Source organism: Protopterus annectens, chromosome 6.part1, assembly GCF_019279795.1.
Source record: "Protopterus annectens isolate FY-2018-M chromosome 6.part1, PAN1.0, whole genome shotgun sequence".
Taxonomy (NCBI): Eukaryota; Metazoa; Chordata; order Ceratodontiformes; family Protopteridae; genus Protopterus; species Protopterus annectens.
The window spans coordinates 165,416,768-165,431,291 of record NC_056738.1 but is presented as its reverse complement, the minus strand read 5'-3'; the positions used below and the strand labels follow the sequence as shown (position 1 = coordinate 165,431,291).

The 14,524-nt window shown below is 35.8% G+C and overlaps 1 protein-coding gene across 3 annotated transcripts in view; it reads left to right on the top strand.

The window, feature by feature from the left end:
• XIRP2 (xin actin binding repeat containing 2) overlaps window positions 1-14,524 on the top strand; it is a 1,245,171-nt gene that overhangs the window by 1,048,140 nt on the left and 182,507 nt on the right. For all 3 annotated transcript variants that reach the window (XM_044075604.1, XM_044075601.1, XM_044075603.1), the window contains one exon: window positions 4,939-5,070. In XM_044075604.1, the coding sequence (XP_043931539.1) occupies window positions 4,939-5,070 (132 nt within the window). The remainder of the gene's footprint in view (window positions 1-4,938; window positions 5,071-14,524) is intronic.

Sequence of the window (14,524 nt, the reverse complement as noted above, 5' to 3'; positions counted from 1 at the left end):
AACAGTCTCTGTTAGACAAAGGGCATTCTCTTTCCAAGATAAGATGCAGTATTCACCTCTGCTGACTTTTTTGATCTTTCAATGTTCAGCATGTCCTCCATTTGAAAATGTTATAGCAGATTTTTTTTTTCTTGTTCTTAGATTCACTTGTGTAAAAAGATTCCCATAGCTAGCCTATGAAATTGTTTCATTTTCCATAGATTATTTCTAAGCACACTGAATCAACAAATCTTAATTACCATGCACTACTTTGACTGCATAATTGTTTAATCTTTACCGTGCCTTTTCAACAATAAGGCATAGATGAATATGAACACTAACAAATATTGAGTAAAATAATACATTTGGAACTTTATTAAAAAGGGCAATGCCTGAAGTGTGATATTTTAACAATCTGTAATAAACAATTTCTATTTTACTGCTGCCTTTTTGGTGGTGAAGGTCTTTTTAGCATTTCTTAACCGTGTTGTCTTTTTTTCCCCATTAGGTACATACTCTCAGAGAGTAAAGCGAGGATTTCATAAAAATAATTAACAAAATTAAGGGGGATTCACTTTATGAAAACCCAACTGAGGATGAAATCAAATTATTTATTAAAAGCTGAGGCACATACTTAAGTTTTAGGCTGTAGCAATCTGTTACTCTCCTGTTGGTAACAACATATATTTCAGCATGCCTTAGGAACATCAGCACAAAACATGCCCTGTGTTAAGTGCACAGAACAGTGTACCAACCTTTGCAGTGGAACACGTTTGGTTTTAATGAGTTCTGAAGTAAATTGCAAATTGCCTGGCCACTTCCTCAAAGTAGAGATGTAATATTATTGTCACTAAAGTAATGATTCATTGCACTGATTTGTAATATATCAGTTTAAATGCAAATAAAGCTTAAAAAAACTTTCCCTCAGCATATCTAAATGAACACATATTGCAGGCAAGACTGATAGCCTAGACTCATTATAAATACAATGTGGTAGAATGGTGTGAATCTGTATGTAGTTAATATGTGTAGAATAGAGAGTGTGTATGTACCTTTAAGAAGCATTGCCAGATGTACACACGTGCATATAAGCAGTGAGCATGTGCAGGCACAATGCCATTTTGAGATAACAGCCAGAGTGTTAACATTTATGAGTGTAGTAGTTAGTCTGTTTATAAGTCTATTTAACTTAAAGTTACAAAGCTTCATTCCTGATGTATTTGTGTATAATAAAGCTGCTCGAACTGAACCCATGAATGTTCGTTTTATCCTGACCAGACGAGTGACATGGTGTCAAAACAGGGATTGAGAGAGCAACTTCTTCAAGCCATGAGGTGCAGAGTTGGAGGATCTGTGTTTTCTGGACAGTTACAAGACTAACTCAGTAAAAAGGACATGCTCAGTGCAGTATAAGGGTGAGTAAGCAAAACCGAAGTCAAGTCTTATTGTTGGCTGTCATAATTGTGGAGCCAATCATGAGTCTAAAAGAGAGAAGTGCTTAGCAATTGGTCAGCAATGCCACAAGTGTAAAAAAAGGAACCGCTTTCAAAAGTTTTGTAAATCAAGCAGACTCATTCAGTTATTAAGAAAGGTCACTCAAAAAAGCAAGTTGATCATGTAGAAAGCTGCAATGCTACTTTCTGTGTACATGGTGTATCAGTGGTTGTTGAAAAGGTTAATGCAGTAGATTTATTGGCAAAAAACAAAGTATTTTGTACTGTCCAGATCAGTGGTAATTCCACAGAGTTCAAAGTGGACACTGGTTCAAAGTGTAATGTAACATCAGCAATAACATTTGCTAAAGTGAGAGCTGGTGAGCAACTTAATTTGCAACTCAGTTGTGTGAAGCTTGTTGCTTATGGAGGTGAAGAGATTCAAACCGAAGCTCAGAAGTGCTTTCATGCTGTTTGGCTGAGAACAGTTACAGCTTGCAATTTTATGTAGTTCAAAGACCTGTGCAGTCATTATTAGGTTTTAGAGACAGTTTAAGAATGAAACTGTTTTCTTTAACCAAAGAAGTACATCATGTAAGCACGTCCCAGTTCCAGCTTTACTGATGTGACTTTCTCAGACTATGCTGATGTGTTCAGCAACAAACTAGGCAAACTTTCAGTTGTATACTCCATGAAAGTAGACCCAGAGGTCAGTTCAATGGTCAGACCAGCAAGGAGAGTTCCAGTAGCTATGCAGGGCAAAGTCAAGGTCCAGTTAGACAAAACGGTGCAGCAAGGTGTGATTTGTCCAGTCACAGAACCAACTGAGTGGGTGTCTTTCATGGTAGCTGCTCATAAATTCAGATGAAATCAGTATATGCATTGACCCAAGAGAGTTGAACAAGGCATTAAAAAGACCTCATCATCCTATGTGTGCAGTCAAGGAGATTGCTGCCCTTATGACAAATGCCACTGCTTTTTCTGTTTTAGATGCAAAGAATTCATTTTGGCAAGTAATGCTTGATCACAAATCTTCACTACTGACTACATTCAGTACCTCATTTGGTAGATACAGATTCTTCAGGACGCCTTTTGGAATAAATTCTGCCAGTGAAGTCTTTCAGCGTGCAATACAGAAAATATTTTCAGACTATCTGTATGCTACAATAGTTGATGATTTACTGGATGGAGGCAATGGTGAAGCAGAGCATGACGGAAACCTCCGGAAATTTCTGGATAGAGCACGTGAGGTGAACTTGAAGCTCATTCCTCTGAAGTGTAAATTCAGACCAGACTACCAAAAGTTACTTATGTAGGTTATTTATTTACCAGTACAGGCTTATAAACAGACCCTTCCAAACAAGCAGCCATTCATAACATGCCAGCTCCAGGCAATGTCAAATTGCTGCAGTGTTTTCTTGCTATGGTCAACTATTTGGGCAAATTTATCCCTCAATTTAGTAAGTTATCAGCACCTTTAAGAGAGTTAACATGCAAAAATGTTGCCTGGTCATAGTTAGAACAACGCCAAAGAGCATTTGATAACCTCAAAAAGCAAATTGCCAACCCACCTACATTGAGATACTGTGATGTCCACAAACCAGTAGTTCTTTCATGTGATGCTTCAAAGTTTGGTCTTGGTGCAGTTATTCTTCAAGAGGGCAGATCTGTTGCTTATGCATCTAGAACTCTTACCCAAACTGAAATGCAATATACTCAAATTGAGAAATAACATTTGGCAATTGTGTTTGCATGTTCAAAGTTCCATGATTATATTTATAGCCGAGCTATCTAAATCAAAACTGATCATCAACCTTTAGAGACTGTTTTAAAGAAGCCTATGTATACCTCTCCAGCAAGAGTACAAAGGATGATGCTCAGATTAGAAAAGTACAAAAGTACAGTTTCATACAGATGTATAAAAGGCAAACATCTTTATCTGACTGTTACTTTATCCAGATTGCCGAGAAATACCACGGAACAGCTTGATCCAGAGAATTTTCACCTTGATGTCATGGAAGTGCATAATTTTTCAAGCATGAGACTTGATGAGCTAAGAGATCACACACAGACTGATCCAATTTTGCAAAAGCTCAACCACTTCATCAATGTTGGATGGCCATCAAAGCAATCCTGTGTACTGCCAGAAGTACAACCTTATTTTCCATACAGAGATGAGATGCTGCTGGATGATGGTGTCATTTTACAAGGGCCAAAAGTTATTGTTCCTACTTCTTTACAATATGAATGTTTTCAAATTTTGCATCATGGCCAACCAGGTTCTGACTCTACCAAAAGAAGGGCAAGAGGACTAGTATTTTGGCCTTCTCTATCAAAGAACATTGATAAAGTGCTTTCCTCTTGTTCAGTATGCAATAGTACTAAACCGCATTTGCAAAAAGAACCACTTTAGCTAAGCCGGATTCCTGAACTACCTTAGTCAACAGTAGCAACTGAGATATTTCAGTGGAACAGTCACCATTACTTAGTGTTGGTACACTCTTATTTGAACTGGTTTGAGATCAATTTGCTACCTACTCTAATGTCCAGTGCTGTTATTACTAAGATGAAACATCATTTCTCAGTCCATGGTAGTTCAAAGAAATGATTTCTGACAAGAGTACCCAGTTTACCAGTCAACTGTTTCAGAGATTTGCAAAAGAGTGGGACTTTATCCATGTTGCTAGTAGTCCTGAATACCCTCAATCAAATGGCCTCGCTGAATGTGCAGTACAGAGTACAAAGCAATTACTAGAGGGGAAAAAATGGCTTCAGAAAGCAACCAGTAGTTTTAAAGTGCATAAAGCGCTTTTTGTTTAATAAAATCAAACTTCTTCAGATGCAAACATTCAAGGTACAGGTTTCAGTTAAATAAAATACCAGGAAGTGTTTGAGCCTGTCAGCTCACATGCTGTGATGACATCAGCAGCAATAGTTAACCCTTCCTGTTCTACACACTATGAAAAAATACTGTTTAAAACTAGAACAATGCTGACAACCATAAACAAGAAAGAATCTTAAATAAATTAAAATAAAACAACCATCTATACTTGGGACAAACTCATACACCTTGAGATACAGTCATACCAATTTAAAGTCTGTGTGTTGTGCCGTTCATTTCACAGGTAAAATATGCAGTCAGTAAAAGATATTTTACATTACTGTCATATTATAGGTGGCATACTCATAGAAACCCAGTACTGAAAGAAATGTTCAGACATGTGAACCACGAGATCTAAAATGTGTTTTTATATTTTTAAATTCAAGTTCCTTTAACAGTTTAAAAATAAGCACAGTGCTATGTGGTTGGATTTTACAATACTCAATGCAAAGAGATTTTTATAAACAAAACAAACGACAGCAATGTGTGACTTCATCAAAAGTTGAAATGTTCGTTAGTATACTCAGACACCGTTATAGTGTTTCTTGAACTGATTAAAATATAACTGCTGTAAAGCACAGACAGTTTCTTTTAACTAAGTTGTAAATACCCCTAGCTGATATGCTTTCTTTATTCCATCCTTAGGGTATGGATGAGTCCGACATCTGCACACTGCCTGGTGGCTTAGCTAGTGTGAAGAAGCAATTTGAAATACAGGAAACTGGATCTTCACATAGCACAGTTAGCCAGTACCAGTACCAGCACAAATCCGTACAGGTAATTATTAGCTTTGTCGGAGTGTTAGGCCAAATTAAGATGGAATATGCATATCACAGATATGATCATAAAGATAATGTACACATTGCATAGCATGTTGCAATTATTGTATTTATGTCTACATAAATTTACTTGTGGTTTTTGTATTTCCTGCATCTTAGTTTTTATCTCTCGTTATAGCAATTAGTAACCAAAAAGTAGGAGTTGCTGAAATAATGTGTTTTTCAACTATACAAGTATATGTAAACACTTAAGGTAAGATGCTACTTCCAGCAATTAATGATTTTTCACATATAGATGATCTGGAATATTTTATTAGACAGTACCAAAACTGTGGGAAAAAAAAAAGATACACAAATGTTTTAACTTCATAAGCTAACTCACAAAAACAGATGCATAATGTCTGAAGGAATGAATACAGTCTGCATGCATTACAAGTACATAAATAAAAAGTAAATTTGTTTACCTTAAAAAAATGTATATGCATACTGTTCTGTGTTGCAAATACTTGATGTTAAGCTACCCTTTAAGTTGTTGTTAAGGTCACAAAAGCTATTGTATTATTAGCTGTCATGGGAATCTACACAAAGTTTAGGAAAAATAGCTGAAGATAAAAGAACAATGTATAGTGTATGGATACTAAATGTTAGACAGTGTACACAAGTATGTGAACTCACTGCACAATAACCTGTCAAGTCACTGAATGCATTTGCACAAATGCCATTCACTTGAATAGTACTGGCACAAAGCCATTTTCATCAGTCATTGAAGTTTCACTTTTCCCTATAGTTCTGGGACAGCAGAGTTGGTAAATATAAATGGGGGGTGTGGGTTCCCCTTACATGGAGGTTTTAGGGGTCATTGGTGATTTTTCTCTCCATCAAAAAAGCTTTCTTTTTTATGATCAATGAAAGTGGTTTTCATCTGTTTGTTTTCAAATTTACTGCATTCAGTGAAAATGTATTCATTGTCTTGACATGATTCCCATGGTTCATGAGGTCCATGGTTAGCACCTAGGTTATGCATGACTGGTCCTATGATGCATTTATTAATATTTTTAATAAGGCCATTTTCTTTAGGAAATGGAATTTGAATTTGCCTCCAGGAAGGCATTCACTTACACACATATTTGCACTCAAATGCATATCAGCACGCGCATAAGAAAATGAAAACTTCAATCTACTTCATGGTCTATGACATTTTACTGATTTTAAAACAATAAAGGACCCTGGTGTACACCCTTATTTTTCATAGACTCAAAGAAATTTAAAGAATCTGCTTTATTTATAGGCAGATAATAAGTTAAACCTCTGAACATGGGTTGTATAGCCTCAAAAAGGACATTATGATCAACAGCAAATTAGTTTATACTGCCAGTCTTAATTATAATTATATTTAATAGCAATCACCACATAGTGTTTACTTTGTCAGTTTGTTAGCTGGATATTTACCTTGACCCAGGAATCACTTTCAGCTATCACCTTGTCCAATGGCTCAATTACACATAAAATAAATATATAACTACAGTATAGATATAGTATAAAGCCTTGACACACAGCTGTTTCCTATAATAACTACATAAACCAAAAAACTTAAAAAGAGTTAAATGAATATATATCTGTCTATATCTATATATATATATATATAGATAAGTATATAGTGGCAGGGCTAGCCAACCAGCAGTGTAAACCTTGGCTCTAGATGATTTTCACTAAAGAAGTGACCCCCCCTGACCCCCCTGTGCAAAAATGGGAAAAAGGGGTTGTGGATGATAAATACCTATATATATATATATATATATATATATATATATATATATATATATAAATATATATATATATATATATATATATATATATATATATATATATATACATATATACATATATGTGTGTATGTGGGTAATGGAAACAATTTTATTGTGGGTCTCATACAATACTTTATATTATAATATGCAATATTAGTAATATCCTGGAACACAAGGAATAGATTTATAAACACATATTGTGTTAACTCTTTCCAGCAAACTAAATTTATTCATAGACGTTAGGCAGGTGTTCAGTGACCTTTTTTCTGAAAACTAAATAATTCAATTAATTTCTTATAGGTATGGTATGTGGTAGCATGTTTAAGGGTGCTTGTACTATGTTTAAGAAAGCTTTCTTGCCAGTTATTAGTGAAAATTGTTGTCTAACAATTGTTGGCGCTCTTTGCCTAGAGATATAAGGGATACAGATTTTTTTATAATCCACTTGTTAGCAAGGTGAGGCAAAATATTTAAGATAGTCTGATCAGGAATGAAGAAAGCAAGAGATGATCTCTGCCTGGAGCTGACAGATAGTTAAGATATAATTGTCTGAATGTGTAGAAATAAGTCAACTAAAGTTGTACTGAGTGCTGCCGCCTTTCTCCAGCTAGACAGATGAGCCAATATATATTTAGTTTTTTGTAGATTTATGGAGTTTTGTATTAAGAGGTGATCTAAGGGTTAAGCTGAGTAAAACATATTTATGCTTGGTGATGAAAAGGTTAGACGCCATGCTTTTACTTACAAGTTGAGTGATATAGAATGATTTTCTTACTACGATAGAAAAATAAATGCCAAAGAGGAGCAGACTTATCACAGAGCTCTGAGGACTCCACTGGTAAATGGCCTTTTTGCTAAAGTGGTTTCTTCATTAACTTCTTGGGTCCTGTCTATGAGCCAGCTAGATATCCAACAAGTTATGTAGGGGTCTATGCTTAATTCCATGAGTTTGTTTACAATGCCTGAGTAGGATATTGCATCAAATGCCTCAACTAGGTCAATGTAGACAGTATGCACCATTTTGTCCTTTTCCATTGCCTTGATGATCTTCTCAAAGTAGTCCACCAGGTTCAGTTGGTATCACCTGCCTTTGACAAAACCAAATTGGATTGGGTCCAGTGGCTGAAGGTTTCTTATGCCATTGTTAATCATTTCCATGATAATTCTTTTAAATGGCTTTGCATATGAGACTAATGGGTCTGTTATTCCCGAGATCCATTGATGGTCCACCCTTGTGTAGAGGGATGACTGCTGCAGTCTTCAATTCATGTGGAAGGAAGTCCCTAGGAAGTTGTGGTTGAACAGTGACACCAGTGGCCCTGATCAGCCATATTTCAGGCTATTTAGGAGACACCCTGGGGCCCATAGAAGCTGTATTCTTGGTCGTAGAGAGTGCATCTAAGACTTGCAAACTACTGATACGTGGAGGGATTATGCTAGATGGCATTTCCTGGGGAGTAGCCGGTGGTGAGAATGGAGTAAAGTTGGAGCTGAATTTGTCAGCCAGAACATCTACTATATCTTCCTGTTCTGTGAATATAGCTCCATTTACCAACAGTTTGGCACATTGTTGTGTGCTGTCTTTGAGGTTTTGAACATAGCTAATGAAGGCCTTATGGTTGTCATTGGCCTGGGACACTATATTTACTTCAAAATGTGCTTTGTTGGATTTTATTAGTTCTCTTAGTTGTCTATTCAGTTTGATAATAGTGTTTTTATCTTTTTTTGGTGCTACACTTGCTAATTTGAGTTATACTTTTGTTTTCTTTTCTTTTGTTGTAAAACCTGTTTCATTTTGGATTCTACTAGGGTGCTTTGTTTTTTGAGTTAGTTTTTAGCTTACCTCTGGAAGGCCTAGCAATCTCTATACAATCATTGATGTGGTTATTCAGAATTTCTGTATATAATTCTGCATAGCATGTTATTAATTGTGTTTAAAAGAGCAAAGAAAAGTAAAAAAAAAAATAGCTGTCTACAAAAGGCAGGGAACATTACCTAGCAGCAATAAGAAGGAACTGTAGTGTTAGAGTTTAAACATTAACATCTCATGTGTTTCTGTATTCTGAAACTACAGTACTTTTATTGCTTTACCCTCACTCTGTATTTTGGACAGACATATGCTCTCCATGGATTTGGGAAGGTGTTGCCTCTCCCTCGCCACTTTACTGATCCTTTCCATTCACTTGGGAAGGTGATTTGTTTCCTTTCTTTGTTTCCATTTTTAATGTTTTGTATGTTTTAAGCATGAGGAAATATTTTTATGCAATAAAGAACGTGGGATGTGGGTAACAGCTGTGCAAACATAGTGTTACCACTTCTATGCACTTCAATGTTTTGCCAGCTAGGATTTAATGGGATAGGAGATGGACAGAAGAGAAGGTTAAATGAGATTTTAACCAATATAGCAACTCCACCCTACATCCTACAACTCTAAGGCCTGAGCTGTCTTCCCTATGGAGTATTATTTAGATGGTTACAGTTAGAAATATATGTACCAGGCTTAAACAGGTTTAAGTAGGTCTCATAGTCATTATTATATCAAAATTGTTGATAGTAATCTAGGAATAAAGTTTGTTGACATTTTTATTAATGCTGCCTCATTCATAAGAAAATGGCATGTGTATTTATTAGCAGCAAGGTAAAGTAAACACCAAATAATAGTTCAGAATTGGAGCTAGGATTTTACTATCATCAGATAGGAAAAGATGCATCAAGGCCAGGTGAAGAGATTTTGTGTAAAGCTGAAGAAGAAATGTAGGAAGACTAAAAGAAAATAAATGAAATTCCAGACACCAAAAAGTTAGATGATTTAGTGTTATGCAACTGGAGTGACGATATTTCAAGGTGTACAAAGAGATAAAAGGGTACTAAATGGCTTTAATGACTAAGCTTCTTACAGATCATGTGTTCACTTGCCTAGTATTCCTGATATGTTTCTATGTTTAAGGAACCCCATATGGCAGTGTATTTTGTGTTGCCTATTATCATACACTGTGGAGAGCTGGAGAACAAGGGTGGATAGAAGGAGGAATATAAGACAGACATAGGAAGACTACTGTACTCATCCTTTACTAGTTATTTATTTATTTACATTTTGTGAAATGTTTTACTTCTACTTGTCTGAGACCACCTTTCAGTGGGCTTAATATGAAAAGCTCCATTTTAACAGGTGAAGTACGAAGATAGCATAATGATTTTACTAGTTCATGTAGGTCAACATGCACGTCTCAAAGTTGCTTAAGCAAAGTGTTATACACATCTCCCAGGCCCCTGCTTCTAAATGGTTCATCTCCCAAGCCCCTGCTTACACTTATCAAGGGTATCAGAACTTGTCAGTGATTTGGGATGCATGGCTAGGCTTAAAAAAGGTCCTTGTGGTCTTCAGCCTAGTAAACACCTATGAACCGATGAACCTATGAACATAAATATGAAGAAAAGAAAAAAAAATAAAGAGAAACAAATAGTTACACTTATCTAGTTTTTTAACAGTTTGCAGAAAAGTCAAAAATTAGTACTAGGTAACATATCGCTGAATTATGCAGGTAATATCATTATTCAAGATGTACCGTTTGTGTAACCAGAACCAAACTTGTAAGGTAAAGCTTCATGAAAGTAGTAATTCTTAAACAAGATTTATTCATCTTTATGGTGGATTTAATGTCTTATATAAAGCCCATTTTTTGGATGATTGTTAAAACATGCAGAGGGAATCATGCTAAAATATGCACTGGCAGTTTAATAGATTGATGCTAATAAAACAAAGACAGCATCATGTCAAAGTATAGCAAATTCAATTCAAATAAATCTTTTATTTTAAGAGTGATGTTTGCTGTCTTTTGTGTGCTGCTCCTCAGATTTTTTATTGTTTCACACTTCCCATACTTTTTGTAACAAAATGTAAGTTGTGCCCTTTGCATTTAACTACTCTATTTTCTTTTACTCACCATTAATGGCTCATCTGTATTAATTATGTAAACTATTAAAAGTGACTTGTCACTCCTGTTTTACATATAAGCTCCTACTTCACAGATACTACTTGCAGGAAACACACATTTTGGTCATAAAATGTGTTGAGGGTAGTACAGTAGTGCAGTGGTTAGCATTGCCACCTTACAGCAAGAGGTTCTTCAGTCTGATTCTTGGCAGGGGTGCCTTTGTGCAGAATCTGCATGTCCTTCCTGTGTTCTTATGGATTTCCTCTAGTTGCTCTGATTTCCTTCCACATTCCCAAGACATGCAGCAGTTGGATTGGACGCTATAAATTGGCCCTAAGTGTGTTTGTGTGTGTGTGTGTGTGTGTGTGTGTGTGTGTGTGTGTGTGTGTGTGTGTGTGTGGGTGTGTGTTCTGCTGAGGAAGTTTGTGTGCTGGGCTGGTAACTTGACACAGTAAAGCACTTCATCTCTTGTTCTGTGGACCAATGATCTGCTGTGGTGACCCCTAATGGGAGCAGCTGAAAGAAGAAGGTCATAACATGTAGTATTTCCTTATCTGATCACTGTACTGTTTCAGTTTTTATAGAAGACACATTATGGTCAATTGAAATGCTTCATATTAAAATAGATCCAGTCCAGTAATAAAATGCATTGAATTACACTCAAAACATGTAAAGTTTTGTTCAGCTGCTAGTGTAGTCATACAAATCTGCATGGTGTTGAAACATCTCACTGTTTTAATTTTTGTTACATGTGAACCTTAAAACATTTGCAAGTTATTTGTATAAATTGCTTAAAAATTGTCACTGTTTATTTACTAGATTAGTTAATTACCAAAAATAAAGATAACTTTTTAAAGATAACTGCTTTATCATTGACAATCATATATTTATTGTAGATTAATTGCATTGCACAACAGCTCTTCATTTAAATGTCATTTGAATACATCAGATATCTGTTGCTGATTTTAAAAGCATCTAACATTTTTGTTGCACTTTTAATATGGGGCAGTTAATAGCTTTGGTGTTTACTTTCACAGTTAACACAAAACCTTTTTCTTTCCTGAGAAACATTAATTTATGAGATTAAAAGAAACTATAGAACATACAATAATAATGAATGACACAATATATATATCTGAAAAATATTGAAAACAAAAAGAGCTTACACCTCTGAAACAGCTTTTGGCATTATATTGTTTGTATCATTTCTCTAGTATTACTAAAAGTATAGTAATAACTTTTTGTCACACTGACCTAAGGTCATATTCTTCATGGCTGTCAAACCAGATAAACACATATACCAGAAAAGAATGAGCATGTCTTTGTTAGTTTCCTTATTGTATTAAGACATAATTGATTTTGAAAGCATAACTTCTGCATGATGACTTTATCCTCTTAACTGAGAGTTACAGCCAGAAACGGATCCAGACTGAAGAAGTTAAAAGGACGCATTGCTGGAACTGTGCTATCTCCTTATCCCTTGATGACATTGCCATGACCAACAAGCAATGCTGCAAAAGATTAGCTCATACATAGAACAGAGTGATATAAATGTTAACTCTCAAGGACAGATTCAAGTGGATTAGTATACCCAAGTGTTTCATTATTGCCTCTAGAGTTGTGATATCAATATATTACTTTGGTCGAGGCAGCTAAATTAGATCTTTTTTAGTAGTCTAAATTAATATCAGTCTAATATTTGCATTTTGATATTCAAATAAAAGAAATCATAGCTGCATTGTTTGACAGAAACTGGGCTGCAATTATGTCTGTACTTCAATGAATGCAGTGATGCATTGTGCTGTATAGGGTACTAAAAGTATCTGGAAATCTTTCAGTTCATAGCAAACCATTTCATAAATGATACCATGGTTTACTTAAAATCTTAGCAAAGGAATTGCAATGTTTAGTAAAATATCATGAAATGCATTTAATTAATGTTTTATCAAACTGTACTCTGCAGCCTGAATAATCTTCTCTGGTTATTGTACATCTTCTTCTTCTTTCGGCTTTTCCCGGTTAGGGGTCACCACAGTGGATCACCTGTCTGCTCATGATTGGCAGTGGAGTTTTACAGAGTCGCATTGCCAGACCAGTGCCCAACCTTCCACAGAAGGCACACACACACGCACTCACACCTAGGGTCAGTTTAGAGTGTCCAATCTACCTACTGCATGTCTTTGGGATGTGGGAGGAAACCAGAGCACCCGGAGGAGGTTATTGTACATATTATGTATTAAATCCAGATTGTCCTTTTTTGTTTGTTGTTTTTATGAGTTTTTCATTTTCATGTCCCTGCACTCAAGCTGCTGAGGCATTGATGGAAATAATTATTTATCTGAAGTATGTAACCTTATCTTATAAAAGAGATGGCATTCAGAAAACGAATGCATACGTTTATATGTCAGAATTTACACTTTAGATTTTATTAGAACAAATACACGTTCTCATCACACTTCAGTCCAGTATTACACGCAGATAGAAATCTCACCTGTCTGAGCTTCTTTCGTTCTTTTTTTTATTTTATTCATGGAATGAGCAGTGGACGTCACACCAGTCTCAGGGTTTACATCTTATAAATGAGTAATGAATGTTGAAGTCTGAAAGGATTAATTCTGTTGAGAAGTTTTTAGGGGGCAAGCGATCTTGATTTTTATTAACATATCTGAAGGGTTATTAAAAAATATTAGTATTCCAGAAATATCTCTGTATTCAAAATAGGCGAAATTGTGGTCTTACAGTATGTAGTGTGTGTGAGTAAAACAGCTGAGCCCTAGAATCAATATTTTAGTGCAGCAGTGTTCATCTGAGCATTAAAATAATTTCAAACTAGTGCAGTACGGAGAAAGTGTAACACTAAATGAAACTTTACTCAGCTGCTGTTGCTGGGATGTTTCCTGTACTTTAACATTTTTTATAGGCTCTTCTCCAATTTGGTGAGGCGAAATTCTCCAGGTTTCAGTTGCCCACAGAAAAAAAAAAAACATTGACAGACAGAATGTCAAATGATGTTCTCCATGGAAAATCATTGCCGGTGAAATTTCTAAGTGTGTACCAGCAATGATTCACTTCTTTTGGTAAATTCCTCCCTTATTAGAGTTGTCACAACCATGGATGTGGTACATATACATTTAAGAGGTATTGGGGGTGCAATGGGATTGCCCCTCTGCAAGAAACACTTAAAGTTAAATACTTCACCCTTGTGTGTTTTGGGCATTATTTTACAGTATTTTGGATCATTACCTTCATGGACGTCAGTGATTCACAGATGAACTGTCATTTATATACATAAAATACTTGCAGAAATTAAGCAGCCATCTTTGCCTCATGAAATGAAACAGTCCTGTAAGTGGATTGCTAAACGTCTATCTAGCCACACTACTCATACACATAACTACAATGGCATGCATGATGGAAACTGGCCTTAATTCTGATGGCCTCATTGAACAATGTAGCTATAGCTTGATGATAAATTTCCTTATAGGTTCATAGGTTCACAGGAGATTACTAGGCTAACGGCTTAAGTGCCCTAACAAGCCTAGCCAATATAACCCAATTTTACCCAATATATGGCCCCTAGGGGCAAGAGGATGTCATGGATTTGTGCCTGCATTGAGTATCTTACAGATTGCCCTGCCCATAAGGGACATAGGCACTACCCTAGGTGTGAGTTTGCATTAATGCATCCATTGATCCAAACTGCATTTGAAGT